Below are 16,312 nucleotides of genomic sequence, written 5' to 3'. Positions count from 1 at the left end.
GCTGCCCCTAAACTTCCTAGAAGCTGGAGATGAGGCTGCGGGCAGCCAAGCCCCAGTGCAGCCTGTAGGTCGCCCACAGAAAAACGCCTGCTTCCCCCCACGCCCTAGTCCTTTGTTTCCTGAAAGCCAGTATTTTTAAGAAGCCTGGTGTTTGCAGAAGCCGACACGCCACTGGCGCACCTGGGCAAACCAGAGCGTCCCCCACGCAGGGCCCAGATCTGAGAACAGACCTTCTCAGGTGAGGCTGGGGGACCAGGCTTCACAGGTATTTTTTGCGGTTTGGTACAGAAAAGGTGGACAGGTGTGGTGGTGACCACCTGTGCCACAGGAATTTTCACGGGCAAACGAGACGAGTCTTTCTAACATGAACAATAAATTATACCTTAGGAAAATCCTGTTAATATTTTGGGTAAATAGTGCACATTTGTTTCTCCTTTAGAACCTGTAGCTCCCTCATGATGCAAGTAAATGCTGAGTCGGTCGCAGGGAAAGGCAGGCATTCATTCTTTGGTAGAAAGAGAGCGGAGCCTTGGCCGACCCCTCGGACCAGGCTAGGTCCCCTGAGCATATAGGTGTCCTCTCACGCGCCTTCGTAGCATCGGTCCCCATTGGAATTCATTTTCACCTCTTCGTTTAACATCCAACTCTTTTGTTCTCCCCTGCGCCCCCACCCTTTGCACATACTCGGTGATCCAGCAAGTACCATTGAATGAAGGAAATTTCCCTCATCTTCCTGCCCCTGGTCCTTGGGGAGGTGAGGGAATGAGTGGTCTGCTGGGGGAATTCACAGATGCTGTCTCCCTAGCCCAGTGATGGCAAACCTCTGACACGTGTATCAGAGTTAACACGCGAACTCATTTTTTGGGTTGATTTTTCTTTGTTAAATGGCACTTACGTATATAAAATAAATATCAAAAATATAAATCTTTGCCGAGACCGGTTTGGCTCAGTGGATAGAGCGTCAGCCTGTGGACTGGGAGGTCCCAGGTTCGATTCCGGTCAGGGGCATGTGCCTGGGTTGCGGGCACATCCCCAGTGGGGGATGTGCAGGAGGCAGCTGATCGATGTTTCTAGCTCTCTAGCTCTCTATCTCTCTCCCTTCCTCTCTGTAAAAAATCAATAAAATATATTTAAAAAAATAAATAAATCTTTGTTTTACTATGGTTGGAAAGATCAAAAAATTTCTATATGTGACACGGCACCAGCGTTAAGTTAGGGTTTTTCAAAATGCTGGCACGCCGAGCTCAAAAGGTTCGCCATCACTGCCCTAGTCAGTCATTGCCATCCCCACGGGAGCGGTGGGCAACCGATGTTCAGAGAGAGAAGGCATGATCTCACTCTCCCAGCCAGGGATTTGAACCCAGAACACGTGCTCTTTTTTCTTTTTAATATATTTTCATTTATTTCAGAGAGGAAGGGAGAGGGAGAGAGAGAAACATCAACGATGAGAGAACCATTGATCGGCTGCCTCCTGCACGCCCCCCACTGGGGATCAAGCCTGCAACCCGGGCGTGTGTCCAGACTGGGAATGGAACCGCGCCTCCTGGTTCATAGACTGAAGATCTACCCCTGGGGCACACCGGCTGGGCTGTACTCTTTCTTTATGCTTCCTGTCCCCGACTACGCAGGAGACCAGAAACTATGCTACTGGTCTTGGTGGTGGCAGTGTGTTTTTTGTTGTCCCCGCACCCCCACACCCCAGGAATGAGCAAACTTCTTTTGATTTTAGTTCCGTGAGTAGGGCCAGATGACCGCTCAGACTCCTTGCTCTGATTCCTTCTGACCCCCCTCACTGTGTGGGGCCAACGTGTGCACGGAGAGGAGCCTGGGGGAGGCATGTAGGCGTGTCTCCTCGTTGAGGGCAAGGGACGAGTGGACCAGAAACTAATGAACCAGGGAAACAGCAACAGGAAGCAGGCGGGGGTCCCCAGGGCCAGTGACCAGCAGCCCGGAATGCGGGAGAGTCACCAGAGGACTGAGTGCCCTCTGTCGGAGGACAGGCCGTCTGGACAGTGAGGACGAGGTGAGGCAAGGCAGGGGACAGGCACCTGGTGGCCTGGTCCCGGCCCCTGTCTCAGCTGCCTGCCATCGGTCTTCAGCCGATGTGTTGTCGGGAGTCTGTCTCAACACGTGCAGGCGGAGAAGCCAGAAGGGGAGGAGGCAGCAGAGATGTGAGGTTAGGACCGTCCTGACATCCGTCCCATCTTCAGTGTACAACCATTTTCTATAGACTGTGCTCCCTGGCCCCACAGGCATGGTGGACTCATCGATGATGCCCATCATGGGCTACCTGGTGGACCTGCGGCACGTGTCCGTCTACGGGAGTGTGTACGCCATCGCAGACGTGGCCTTCTGTATGGGATACGCATTAGGTAAGGTGTGGGCTGACACGACCACCTTTTATCTCGGCACGACAGCGCGCCTGCTGAGAACCACCTAAACCTTCGCGTCTTTCCGTGGGCACGGTGCCTGTGAGAGCTTTATCTAATTCTCTGTTTCCCGAAGGTCCTTCCGCTGGCGGGGCTATCGCGAAGGCAATTGGATTTCCGTGGCTCATGAGAATTATTGGAATAATTAATATTCTTTTTGCTCCTCTCTGCTTTTTTCTTCGAAGCCCACCTGCCAAGGAAGAAAAAATGGTGAGAAAATTTTAGGATGCGTTGAAGTGTTTCTTGATCATTGTAGCACGGTCTTTTGGATAGCGTTTCTTTTTCCTTTGGAGACGTTAGGTTTTATTTTTAATTTTTTAGTATACTTTTTATTGTTGATAGTGTTATAGATGTTTTTCATTTTCTTCCCCTTTACCCCCCTCCTCCCAGCCCCTGTCCTCCCCCCCCCCCCCCCCCGGTCTTCACCACCCTATTGCCCGAGTCAGTGGGCTATGCCTATAAGTATATAAGTTCTTTGATTTTTCTCTTGTTCCCCCATCTGCACATTGAGGTATGTTTCTTAATTCTAAAGTATGTTCCTGCTCCTTTTGGGGAGAACTCTCCAAACATACATGGTAAGAGTTCCTTTTTAGGTGATACCACATCGGACAAGCTACTTCTGTTACTATATCAAGCATTATGTTTATACATTTGTAGAGTAAAATTATTTTTGTCCGTAGATTAGCAGTCGGTAAGCTCTTTTGTCAATGAAATAAAAACATGGGATAATTCTCTGTTGCTTGAACATCTTGAAAATGTGGACATCAGCCCGGGCACGCCCTGCACTTACTCCTAAGATCAGCCGTTTCTGGGGCTGTTTTGCCTTTCTCCCAGCCCTTGCAGCTTTCAGCAATAGTGACTTGGTCCTCCCTGCCTAAGATTCCGGAGGTGGTTCTCATGTAGGTAACAGGCCCTTAGGGAAAAATATTGTATATGCACCGTTGGGCACACAAAAAACCTTGAAATTCATAATTTCATAACCAGAATCATGGCCATAGGCAAGAGAGAATATCAAGTGTTCCTCTTCTGCATATGTCCAGACCTCTCAATTCTAAGTGTGAATTTTGAAATGCATCAGCCATTTAAACCTTTCTGGTAAGCATCCACAGCTGGAGGTGGTGGGTGTTGCTGCTTTGTGAAACATCTCATGGTGATGGGTACCCCTCCAGCTAAAAGCAGAGGGCCTTAGGTTAGGGATGAATGGGAGAAAGCAGGCAGGGGAGGTGGCATTTGCGGTTCGTGAATGGATGCGCGGTTCGCTTGCGATGTTCTGCTGGGAGTGCAGCCCGAGTTCTTCCTGACGGTTGAGCTGAAATGGATGTGGATGCTTTGGCTCTTCATGAACTGCCCTTTGAAGATTTCCCCCAAACAGCGGATTTAAAGGCAGACGCAGACCCTGAAGTTAGGTGCCATGCAGCCTGTATTAGCTTGGGGCGTTTTTTGTTTTTTGTTTTTTTGCATTTATCAATCTGTTCAATATATTTGAAAACTATATCCAGCACTATTCCCTTTATTATGTAGACTTTAACTTGGTCATTTAAAAAATATTTTTGTTGACTTCAGAGAGGAAGGGAGAGGAAGAGAGAGATAGGAACATCAATGATAAGAGAGAATCATTGATCGGCTGCCTCTTGCATGCCCCGCACTGGAGATGGAGCCCACAACCGACTGTGACCTCCTGGTTCATCGGTCGGTGCCCATCCGCGGAGCCACACTGGCCTGGCTCACCCCATCACTTTGAATTACTCGTGACCCATTTGGCTCACAGAGGCATGGACGGTGCTGTGGAAATACGCTGACGGAGGCCCCCCTCTCTCCCTGCCTCTCCACAGCCCTTTACTGTGGGTCTCTCTGGGACTCCCCTGTTTTCCGGCCTGGTTGTGTAGATTCCCTTTCCATCTTTGTTTGACGGGCCCCAGCACAGTACCTTGCCCAAATCAGGCTCAGGAAATTCTCAGTGCAGCAAGAATTTGATTAAGGCTAATCACCGACAAATGCCTCTGTCGCCCCACAGACTTGGGAGAGAGATAAGGGCTGGCACGGGGCCCTGGAGCAGGACTGTCACCTCGTAGGGTTGTTGGGGGGGAAAGAATCTCAACAGGGCTCAGCCCATGTCTGGCACCCAGGAAGTGCTCAGTCATTCTCGCTCTTACCCAGACCTCTGACTTCGGCCCCTGTCCCATCCTCCCCCTCTTCCCTCTGTGAGAAGAGCTTCCTTTTGCTGTTCAGACCCCAGAACGCAGAAGGGGTTATCGTTCGTTGACAGCCTGATGGCTTATCTGGGGGCGGGAGGAAATGGTGAGGTCGGAGGACCAGCGGGGGTGCGGTGGGGGTGCTTGCCCAGCCAGCTGCTGCTCTGAGAGCCGCTGAATGAAGGCTGCCCCGAGGGCTGCTCCTCCTTCCACATTTCAGCCAAGGCTTTAGTTCATTGAAAAAGAAAAATGCTGCAGGAAATGGAAGAGACAGTCCTGAAAGGCAAAGCAACAAGAATTACAGGCTCCCAGAAGCCACTTTCGCTGTGAAATGTCAGAATCCTTCATCAGTGCCTTAGCAGGATGAACCGTTAAAAACAGGAGAAAAAGTGCATCTCGCTGCCCATCATCGATGCCAACATAAAAGGCATTGCATTGGATGCCACTTGACTGGCTGGCATGCTGGCAGCAGTGAGAGGCAGCCAGCAGTGCTGCCTGCTCACTGTGGAGACCCATATAGCTCCTAGGACCAGGGGGACCGAGGCAGGTCAGGTGGGCCGTGGCCGAGAAGGGATTGATGACCGCCCCTTTGAGTGTCAGCAGTCAGGACCCACAGTTACCAAATGCTGGGGGACGTGAGAGCGGGAATAAGAAATACAAACCGTAGCAAATAATTCGTTCATCAGGCCGCATTCTGCTGGCGTGCTTGGACTTCGGCTATTCTGCAGCGAACGGTCTCGTGCTGTCCGCACGGGTCCCACGTCGTGCAGCTCTGAGCCGGTTTGTGAGCACTTGAGTTTCTCTTCCATTTGGTTTACTGGATTTCCGTGGCGTTTGTTGTTGCTGCTGTGTGTTTGTTTTTAATGATCAGTGTTGAGTTGGCAATGCCGGTGAAGAGGAAAAAACTGTTAACTCAGTGCCGCAGCAAGATTAAGCAATAGCACACGATCCTTTGAAGAAGACTGGATTCCAGTTGTAAGACAATCAGCATGCAGCCCGTAGCTCTCAGAACACCCAATCGGGAACAGCCGCGTTCTGTGTGGATTTTTCTTTCCGGTTGAAGAATTAGCTTCAAAGACGGGGCATGTTTCTTGCATCCCATGGTTGCCCTGACAGGAAAGCAGGCGGTGTGAGGATTGGAGCTCTCTTTCCCCGAGTGGCTCTGGGTTCTCTGCACATCCACTCACCAAGTCCTTCCTGCTGTCTCCTCGATGCCGCGGGGTGGGCAAGGATGGGGCCACCAGAAGCTAAAAAGGCCGGGTATGTTCTGTGTTATACTCTACTTAAAGACGTGTCCCTGCCCGGCTGGGGTGGCTCCGTGGTTGAGCATCGTCCCATGTACCAAGAGGTCGCTGGCTCCATTCCAGGCCAGGGCTCATGCCCAGGTTGCAGGCTTGATTCTCAGTAGGGGCCATGCAGAAGGCAGATCGATGTTTCCTCCCATCAGTGTTTCTCTCTTACCCTCAAACTTCCTCTTTCGAAAATCAATTTTTAAAAAATTTTAAAAAAAGAGATGGCGCCCTAGCCAGTTTGGCTCAGTGGATGGAGTGTTGGTCTGTGAACCAAAGGGCCCTGGGCTCGATTCCGGTCAAGAGCACGGACCTCGGTTGCAGGCTTCTCCCCAGTCCGGGCCCTGGTCAGGGCTCCTGTGGGAGACAATCAACTGATGTGTTTCTCTCACATCGATGTTTCTCTCTGTCTTCCCTTCTCTTTTCCACTCTCCCTAAAAATAAATGGAAAAATATCCTCAGGTGAGGATTGAAAAAAGAAAAAAGAGGTGGTGGGCTTAAGATTTTGCAGGGGGGGAGGAGGGAGGTTAAGCCTTCTGTGCAACATGGACCATCCACAGGGGAGAATGGTCCTGGTGCACAGTGTCAATTACCTCAATTACTTATTTTTAGAAATTGAGCCCTTTATGAAATACATGATCAATTCACTTGGCAAGAAGCGGAATAAAAAGTGGGGCTAAGTTTGCAGCTGACGGTTGGAGCTGCCAGCCTAACGTAGAGGGCCAAGGAAGTCCTTATCTCAGCAGGTCACACAGGCAGACATTCTAGAATGCTTGGGAGAAAAGAAGTGCGGTAAGCACAGAGCGAAGTCCGAGAAGCTTATCAAACCTGAGGCATGCTAAGAGAGGCTGCAATGTTTTCATCCACATAAATGTGTCCATTGAGATTTTCAAACTGCACCAGAAGGGATTAGGAGACTAGTTCATGTGGAAGAAACCTCCGGAAGACATACCCTGAGGAGAGAATTCCTTTAGTTGACCCCGCGTCCCCTGCTGTCCTCGCACTCCCGATGGATGGCACCGTGGAGCTGCGTGTGAGGCGACTCAGGCTGGAGGCTGTCTGGACCCACATCGGCCCAGTTCCAGCTGTGCATCCCTGTCCGGTTCCTTAGCCTGTGCCACCACGCAGAGCTATCAGCCCACCACACGCGACACTTGTGAAGTTGAGGTATTTCACGGAACATGCTTCGCGAGGTCCTGGGTGATTTACACATCAGCTGTGTGATCAGACCGGGCTTGGTCTGTACATGTTCAGGAGGAATGATGACTCAAGTGCCGGTCAATTGAGGATCAGCGGACCGTTTCTCATGTTCACAAGAGAAATGTGTTTGTAAAAAATTCATACAGTTGAGCAGGAGTTGGGCAGCAGGAACTGGGGAGAGGTGGTCTGAAGTGGCGTTGATGGAAGATAAGGCCATGGGTTGTTTGTGCCTAGGGTGATCTAAGGGGCGGTAGCCATGGTCTTACAACACGGTAAGGGTGATCCGTGAAGACGTGGGAATCGGCACCCGATCCACAGACAGTGGAGACAGTCCAGTCCATCCACGCATGTTTCTAACACGAGAGCTGGCGTCCTCAGGAGAGAGCACGTCCTTACTTAGTGTTGGTGCGCGAAGTCTGCAAACAGGTTGGATTGGGTGACCTCCGGGGCCACCCCTCCCCCAGTTCCAAGATTCTAAGTACAACTCTTCCTAAACCTCACCTGCCTTTCGTCAGAGCTCACAGGTTCCCCCGAATCCACTTCACGGCCCTGCAGGTAGAATGAAAACACTGCAGAGACCCCTTCTGGTATATCCTCTTCCCTGAATGTTCACGAGTGTAGGACTCCAGGCTTTCTGGGCCAGGCAGCTGCAGTTGCACCAAATGACTGTTGAATAGTGGGTGGATCCATCCATCCATCCATCCATCCATCCATTCATCCATTCACACATCCACACACACACACTAGTAAATCTTAGAAACGGTTGGTTAAAACCATTTTATCTTTCTGAACAGGAAGCTAATATATCTGCCCTTTGCTCTCTTTTAGGCTATTCTCATGGATCACAACTACCCTGTTAAAACAAAAATGTACACTCAGAACAATGTCCAGTCGTATCCGCTAGGTGATGAAGAATCTGAAAGTGACTGAGACCCTCAGAAGTCATCAGAGCATTTCGTTGTGTGAAGCAGTATTCCCTGTGCAGTGACTCATTCAGAACCATCTTAGTCATCCCACACGTCCCTGGTGAAACAGTAGAACCAAAGGTTACCCTTTCTTTTCCGTGGGTATGGTCGATTGCCAGCAGCCTTATAAAGAAAAAGCAGCTTTTCTAGGGGTTTGTATAAAGTGTTGAAAACTTTATTTTATGTATTTGATTTTATTAAATATTATACAATATATTTTGACGAAATAGATATAGTGTAAATCTATAAATATTTGAATCCAAATCAGATATAACTTTTTAACTTACATTCACGAACACTTGGGCCAAAAAAAAGCACACCTTATATTTTTTCTGAATATTGGTAATGAGTGTTTAAAACTAAAGTACACATTATCTCCGAGACACTTCCGACAATAAGACACTAGAAGGAAGTCTGAACAATCAAGTAAGACAGCGTATGGTTACGTAGTGACGCCGAGTGTTGAGTTCTCCAGCTTGTAATTATCATCAATATATGTATGAGTTAAAAGCTAGTTATCTCGAACGCAGAGGACAAGAACTTGAGGCAGTTACCGTTTGGATTTATCTGTAAAACTTAGCTGGCACTAGTTATCTATATGTAACCACCTACCCGGAAACAGCTGGTTGTATGTAAATGATATGCTTACATGTCATGTGGTTGGCAGCAAACATTGAAGCCAATGAGGGGAAAAATAGCAAATGTTCTGAAAGCAGAGAAAAGCATCTAAAATGAACAGTTATGAACAACTAGATGCTTCCCTTTAAGATATATGATTATCTTACTGGATGAAGGAACATTGAGGGTAGATTACACAAGTCAAGGTTGTGTAAGCATGGCGAGACTTATCAACATCTAGTTCAAGGTTAGAAAATAAAGGTAAAAGGCTAATAGCTGCTATGACATGAACAAAAAAATCAGACTCTATCATCTTTGACCTGTTTGGAGATTATCCAAGTGTTTAATTTTGAGTTTTAACTTTTCTTTCCTAGACTTCTGAAAGTTGTTCACATCAATGTGAAAAGTTTTAAATGACGATGAGTGCAATTAGGTCTTGAATCATGTTAGGAAACCAGGTAAAAATAGGGTGGTCCGGACACCCCCCATTTCACAGGCAGGGAAAAAACCAAACATCTGAAAATGTCTTTGTATTACTGTGTCATCTAGTGCTGTGTGATGTAGTTTCTCTAAGCATGACATTGTCGTGCCTTCCCAACCTATACTGTGTTAGTGAACACTGTCAGTTTACACCAGGTTTTGTATGATATGACTGCAGTGGTGATCGTGTGGAATGCCTCAGCTACTACTGGTTAATTCTATAGTTCTGTCATTGTAAATGAAAATCACCTATGTCAATGTTTTTGTTAAGTTAGAAATTGTTTAACTTGGAAGAGGAGGAACTAAGGACTTTAAGAGGACTCTTCAACCTTTCAATTCTCTAGGAAAGTTAGCTGATGCTGACTTTCCATTTGCTTTACGAAGCTTTCCTGTGGGCCTCGGCAGGGTCTGCAGCCTGGCTGTCAGGTGCCGTGAATTGGAAGCACATAGCTTCCCACTCACCAATTCGCATGGGGCAGCTGATCGGGTGGCTTCTGGAAGGTGCTCCAGAGGCGCGTGCCCGTGGCTCTGAGGCAGGCCGTTCTCCACTCCCACTGGGGAGAACCTTCCAAAGGAGCGAGCTGCAAATCGGCCCTCTGGCGGGTTCGTGGTTCTCCCAGCCCCAGCACCGTATGTTATTCTACTTTATTTTTGCCTTTAAGATTCGTCTCTTCAAAATGACCGGGAAAGGCATGCCTGCTATTGATCCAGAGGGATGACATAAAAGATACATGGAGTTTTTTAGAACTGTTTTAGGAGCAAAAGATATCAGTTGTATCTAACAGGAAAAATGGGGAATTGTAGGGTCTTTTATGTGACTAATGTTCTGGGGTGAGCCAAGACTGAAAAGAGACTTTAAAAAAAATAATTACGTATGTCAGAACAAAGAACATACAGCCGAGTTTCTTTTTTGAGCAGAGGTGGTTTTATGTGTGTACCTGGCAAACAGATACAAAAACCTTAATGAGGTAGCAATGAATAGTCAATTCTTTCTTTTGACTGCCAAGTGTACCTGCCTAAGCCATGTTTTAGCTAGTTTACTTAATAAATCTTCTGAACACTACTGTGCCTACTTGTATTCCTTTATAAACCAGACATGATCCTTGGAATCAAATACATAAGGTATTGGCGGTTGATATTTAATTAAAAACTGTTCTCTGCTTGCAGGCATCAGGTAACTTCCTCTCCAGGTTAGTGAACCATACATTTTGGCTTTGAAAAGTGTTTTACATTGAAATATGTTAACTAGTCACATGTCAGTGCGGAAACATGCAGCAAGTTATCCTTGCATCTAGAAAGTTGTATTATTTTCCTGATTGCTGTGAACCAATATATTTGGTAAGAATAACTAACCTATGTGGCCGTTTGATACACGGGGCCTGTGGCCCCAAGTCCTGTAAAACTTACGGTGTGCGTGTGTATCTTTTAGGGGCAAGAGTCTAGTTTTAATCAGCTGTTTAGGGGATCCATGGCTTTAAAGGATTGAGGGACCACCCTATTTTTTAAAAGAAAGCTGTTATCTCAATTTAGAAATAAAGACAATACATTTTAAAAGTGATTTTAAATTTATCTACTTTTAGGGAACTTGATTTTATATTATCTTACTATTAATAAAAGCCACGTATTTTCAAATTGTCTGTCAAAAAATTCAGATTTACTTACATTTTGAACCTGACAGTACCCTCAAATATTAAGCTGTTTTCTTTTCTCAAAAGTCACAAGTGGCCACATAGTATTCAACTAGTTCTGATATTGAAGAATGTAGGTCTTGACATTAAGGAATGTAGATATTAATTCTGATTCCAAAACAGCGCTAAAACGTTGCTCAACTTGAGGGTCTAAATGTCTAGCCCAATCATTTAATACCAATGTAAAAAATACACTTTCACTACTCTAATTACTAATAGGGAGCAGAGGCAAATCCATAAGTAAAACCATAGTAAACCCAAAAGGTAATGCTTTTAGGCAGTTTTCAAAATAGCAGTTTTGTTTAGCACAAACGGACTGTTGAGCTTGTTTGTGTGGCCAGATTCTACCAGGCTGTAATTCCAGAGAGAGGCAGCAGTCACCTTTTCAGATGCCATCAAATGAAGATATTCTTTTTCCCGTGGTGGTTTTGCTTTCTTTATTATCTGTTAGCTATTGATCACATAGCATGGCAGCGACATTACATCAGGAACTTAATATAATACAACTGTTTTCATTGAGACCTTATACCTCACTCTCCCCTGGGCAATTTGGGGTGTTCCCGTTGCACGAGTGCAACTGTGATGCCCCTACTGCTCCTCCCACTATATATATATATATATATAATAAAATATTGCACTATGTTAAAGGTATTATTTTACAAATATCATGAGCAGCATTACTGAACTTTCCATAACTGTGGTTCTACAGAGTTAAGTATTTTAAAGCATGAGTAGATTTTTATGAAACCAAAGTTTTGCATTACTTCTACAGCCCTTTGGAATGCACCCATTTCAGCAGCATGCTTGGATGTCACCGAAACTTCTGTGGTACGACCCCTAGGCACCAGCCACTTGCAGACACTCCACCTCCCAGGTTATGGATGGTAAGTTATTTTTCATACATGGAAGTTGGTTATTATATTGGGCAGATTGTTTCAAGCATATGTTACAGATTAACATTTTAGCTTCCAGAGAATTTTGTGTATCAAGACTTCTATAGCAGTGTTCTTTTAAAATGCAAGCATGCTTAAATAAACAAAGCGGGGGGTATACACAGCTATATTTTTGTTATTAACTTGGCCAAGAAAGCATTTTCCCCTAATATTTCACTTAATAGCAGAAATGAGAATTGGCTATTGATTTTTAAAGAAGTAACTTTCCTTCCTTCAGTAATGTTTTTATAGCCCATATGCATCCTACCTGTTATTTGAATGGCTTTTTACCGTGCAGAGCACTTAGTTATGCTATTGTTTCCCTCACAATCCTGTGAGGTAGACTAAATCTAGTTTATTCCTACTTTGGAGCTGGAGAAACTGAGACACAGGGCTCTTTTGTGGCTTGCCGATGGTCATACAGTTCATTCATGGCCAATGGAAGAGCTTGATCTTAAACTCTCATATGGTGTCCTGGACTATAGATGTGGGCCAGAATCCATACTAAAATGCTTTTTTTCTGCCAGCCATACAAGCCATCCCATCTAGTTTTAAATTCATGTCAGTTTTACTACATATCTTCATAGTAGTTACCTACAAAAGGGAAAATTATGCATAGATGTATCTTTTTATAGGCAAATAAAAGGCCAAAACTTTTATGAAATACCAACAGGGGTCCTGCTAACGGTTTCCCTCAGCCATGTTTCCCTCAGATATCCACACGATGGACCAAGTATGAGAGTAGATCCTCCTTTTCAGAGAACTAGTCCCAATTTCTATGTATCTATACTGTCTATTTTTATTTAATTTTCTTTTTTTTTAAATGAAGATAATCTGAATTACAGAAGCATTCAGAATGATCACCATTCCTTTAAGCCTGCAGGATGTCAAAGGAGTAAATCTATTTTGCATGATTCTTCTCCTTCACAACATTGTCCTGCATAAAAAAAAAAAAAGTTTCTAAAAAACAGCCAAACCAGTTATCAACACGGTCATTTTAAGAACAGTCCTCTGAAACTTTAAATATCCTTGCACATGCTTTATTTCCTATGGGAGAACTGGAGATGAAAATTAATCATAAATGATTAGAACTTCCATTTAAAAGGAAAGCAACATTTTGAAAAATTATATTTCAAAAACCTAGTTGCTGTTTTTTAATAATCCTGTTCTCTCTCCACAAAATTCTTTACCAACTGCATTCTATATTTACTCTTTGTTACATTTTGTTTGCAGTGCAAGCTCTTCAAATCAATCACTATATTCTCACTCTACTTCAACTACACAAAAGCTTTAGAAAAAAATTTCACAGAGGCATTGGAAGCAAGCAATATATGTAAAGGGTTTTTTTTTTTTTTTTTTTTTTACTAAATCAGCATAACTGACTAAAGCCATAGTGTCTGCTTTCGTGTTACATTTGGCAAAAACAAAAAGCACCCCCCATGACCCCAAAATAATAAAAATCTCAAGTAGGATGACAAACTTCATAACACAAAGATTCAAAAACTGTTCCCTCAATGATTGCTGCTGTCAATTTGGGCATGCAACAATCTGTTACAACCGTGATAGAAATAAAAACATTACAAGAATCTGGACAGTATCCAATTTAACACTAATTCAAAAAAGAGAAAAATAGCACAATGAGACAACAAACATAAACATGAAAAGTCAGCTTACATAATTCCATAATTAGAAAAAGTTAAAAATAAATTAGTAAAAATAAATTCCAAGTATAAACCCAAAAAGCAGAGCTATAAATGCAATCTGAAACAACCAATTTAGTGAGCTGGTCATGTTTTCGCTGGAACCACCTTTTCATTCTTATTAACACAAGCAAGTAGCTGTGGAGAAGCAGGCCGAAGTGCATTATAAGGGGGTTTAAACATGGTTTTATCTGTGGTACTTTAGATACTTTTCCCCAATTGCTTGAAAGATTAGACGGGTCTGTTACACAGACTCAGATGGGCCGAATAAGTCATCTGAAATGCTGCTGAATGGCTGAGCGTCTATTAGTTGGGTTATTTCATTATCAAAGTCTTCTTCTGGGTCATCTGTGTACTTGCCTATTTTTTTGGGGTGCTGGTCTAAGGTCAGACTTTCTAAAGATTCGATATCTTCAATGCCTGCTCTGTAGTGGATCATAAGAAGTGTCAAAGCTTGTAGTCTTTCACCTGATTTACCTAAAGCAGCAGAAAGAAGAGATTTTTTCCTTGTATCGGTTGTCTCTTTTTCTTCTCTAACAAGGGAATTGTTATGTTCCAGCTCTTGATCAATTTCATTCTGCAGTTTATCCAGCATGAACTCGAGTTTCTGGATCCTCTCCTCTGTCGGCAAGCCCCTGTACAGATCACGGCCAATTTCTTTAACTGCAATGAAGACGCTGTCATCCAGACCACCCTCCTTCCTTACTAACTTTATTCCTGTGCTGTTTCCCCGTTTAGAAGGACTGTTTGGACCACACACCTCTGTGTCGCTGCCTTCGTTGTCTGACGTGTTGGGGGTGTGTTTTGGTGAAGGTTCTACTAGATCAGTTCCTGGTTCAGAGAGGCGAGTTTTAGAGACTTGACGCAGGTTCAACAGACGAGAGCTAGTATTGATGATGTGCCTCGTCAAGCCTGTGGTTCTAGTGACGGACTTGCTAACTTCAGCGTCAGTACGGGCAGACAGGCCCAGGAGGGCCTCCTGTCCTTCCAGCCTGAGGTTTTTCAGGGTCCGGTCTATCCGCCTCTCAGTCGCTCCACAGAGAGGAATCTCGGCGAGACACTTTTCCTGGCATTTCTTATGGCAAACATAAGCACAGATCATACACTGGGAAGCGGCTTTAGTCCAGACTTTTTTCTTGCAGTAATCGCACCACGTTGGGTTCTGGAACTGAGTGTCCTGGAAACTGTGTTTATTTTCTGTTAAGCCCATCTGTCCCACTAAGGGCTCCTCTTTCGGCAGGGCAGAAACCTCTTCGACCAAATGAAATTCTTTTTCTTTCTCCAAGTTAGTAACTAGGTGGTGGTCCACTTCTCCTTCTTTCAAATATTTGAAGTGAATAGTAATGTCACCAAAGCAAAATTTGTCATTGAATCCCTTTTGCATACTCAGATTGCGGAGTGCGGTTCTCGTGACCATGGCCTTGGGTGTTGGGGCTTCCAGTCTGAACTTGGAAAGGTACTCCATGTTTGATGTAGTGAGGCATCCTAAAGCCACCTCTTCAAGTTTCAGGCTCACATGCCCCAAACAGATGAGCCCCCCCAACTTGAAAGGATCCCTGCACCACAGGGCGAGGTTTAAGTACCGGTGGCAGGCTTCTATGTCGAAGAAGCAGGTGGCTCTGGCTCTTGTCCATTTCCCTAGCTTATTACGATAGTGAATTTCTGAAGACTCCCACGTTTGAGGGTCATCCGAACTGTCCTTCGGAGGGCAGGAACTTTCCGAGGGCAAGTCTTTCCCCACTTCCTGCTTCGCTGAAGACTGCTTAGATGCAGCTGCATCTTCCATGTGATCCACATTTTTCGCTTGCTTTTCAGCAGGTTTATCTGCAGGAGGAGGCGGCAGCGCCTTTTCTGGCTTTTCAAGAACATCTGGTTCCGCCTGACCTGGGGCATCTGCAGAAGGCAAAGGAGCTTTCACTTGCGGTCGTGGTGGCACGGGTGGTTTGAGAGTGGATCCCTGGGTGGGTTTTGACACTTGTGCTGGGTCTGTTGTCTCAGAAGGTTTTGGGGCTAAAGGTTTGTTTCCTTCTTTGGATGGGAGTTTGGGTGGTGGTGGGTGACTTCCTGTAGCTAATTTACGATTTAAAACTGGTGATATCGTTCCAAGGGGTCTAACAGAAGGTGTCGTTGGAGTACGTTTGGGACTAAGACTTGCCGACTGTGCCTCATCTTTGAACTCATTTTGTGCTCTGACATCACTTGCCAAGTCTTCAAATTCCAAATCCAGGTCTCTGCTTTCAGTGTCTACTGCCAACCCAGTGTCCTCTTCATAATGTGGTTGGCATGGGCCTGACAGAAAGTTTTCTTCCAATTGACTGAAATGATCCTGCAGCGCTGCACTGTGGTGGCCCTGGCCCACAGGCCTCTCATAGTACACCAGGACGCGGTCGCCGGCCTGCTTGATTAGCTTCAGCACCTGCAGTGTAGATGTGATTTTCACACCTGTTTTAAAATTTTGAAAGGGAAACACAAATTACTGCAATGAGAATTACCTAAATTGCTATATATAATTGCCATTAACTCATGATATTTAACGAAAAAGTAATAGGGAAACCTCCAAAATATATGATTGGCTTTTGGATGCATCTGTGTGCTAATTCTCAAACCCTGGATAGTCTAGAAATGTTTACTTATTCAAACCAAATGATGACACGAAAATCCTTAGAAGGGTGCCAAGCTGCTAACTCCCAATTGCTTCCCATTCCTTCCTACGTTTAAATGACACTATTTCTCAGTTTAAAGTGAGCAGAGTGACACCTAATAAGGATTTTATTAATGGTTAAACCAGACTTAGATGGGAAACTGATTTTATTGCAGGA

At 45.1% G+C, this 16,312-nt stretch overlaps 2 protein-coding genes across 2 annotated transcripts in view; one reads left to right on the top strand and one right to left on the bottom strand.

The window, feature by feature from the left end:
* Nucleotides 1-10,236, top strand: part of SLC18A2 (solute carrier family 18 member A2) — a 28,425-nt gene extending 18,189 nt beyond the window's left edge. Inside the window, exons 14-16 of the mRNA XM_036335847.1 lie at nt 2,253-2,372; nt 2,506-2,639; nt 7,939-10,236. Coding sequence (XP_036191740.1) covers nt 2,253-2,372; nt 2,506-2,639; nt 7,939-8,040 — 356 coding nt within the window. The 3' untranslated portion in view covers nt 8,041-10,236. The remainder of the gene's footprint in view (nt 1-2,252; nt 2,373-2,505; nt 2,640-7,938) is intronic.
* A 1,048-nt stretch (nt 10,237-11,284) lies between these two features.
* PDZD8 (PDZ domain containing 8) overlaps nt 11,285-16,312 on the bottom strand; it is a 63,190-nt gene continuing 58,162 nt past the window's right edge. The window contains exon 5 of the mRNA XM_036335846.1: nt 11,285-15,935. Within this exon, the coding sequence (XP_036191739.1) occupies nt 13,738-15,935 (2,198 nt within the window). The 3' untranslated portion in view covers nt 11,285-13,737. The remainder of the gene's footprint in view (nt 15,936-16,312) is intronic.

This window comes from Myotis myotis, unplaced genomic scaffold, assembly GCF_014108235.1.
Source record: "Myotis myotis isolate mMyoMyo1 unplaced genomic scaffold, mMyoMyo1.p scaffold_m19_p_15, whole genome shotgun sequence".
Lineage (NCBI taxonomy): Eukaryota > Metazoa > Chordata > Mammalia > Chiroptera > Vespertilionidae > Myotis > Myotis myotis.
Note: the sequence above shows the minus strand (reverse complement) of the source record. Positions and strands in the feature narration are given on the sequence as shown.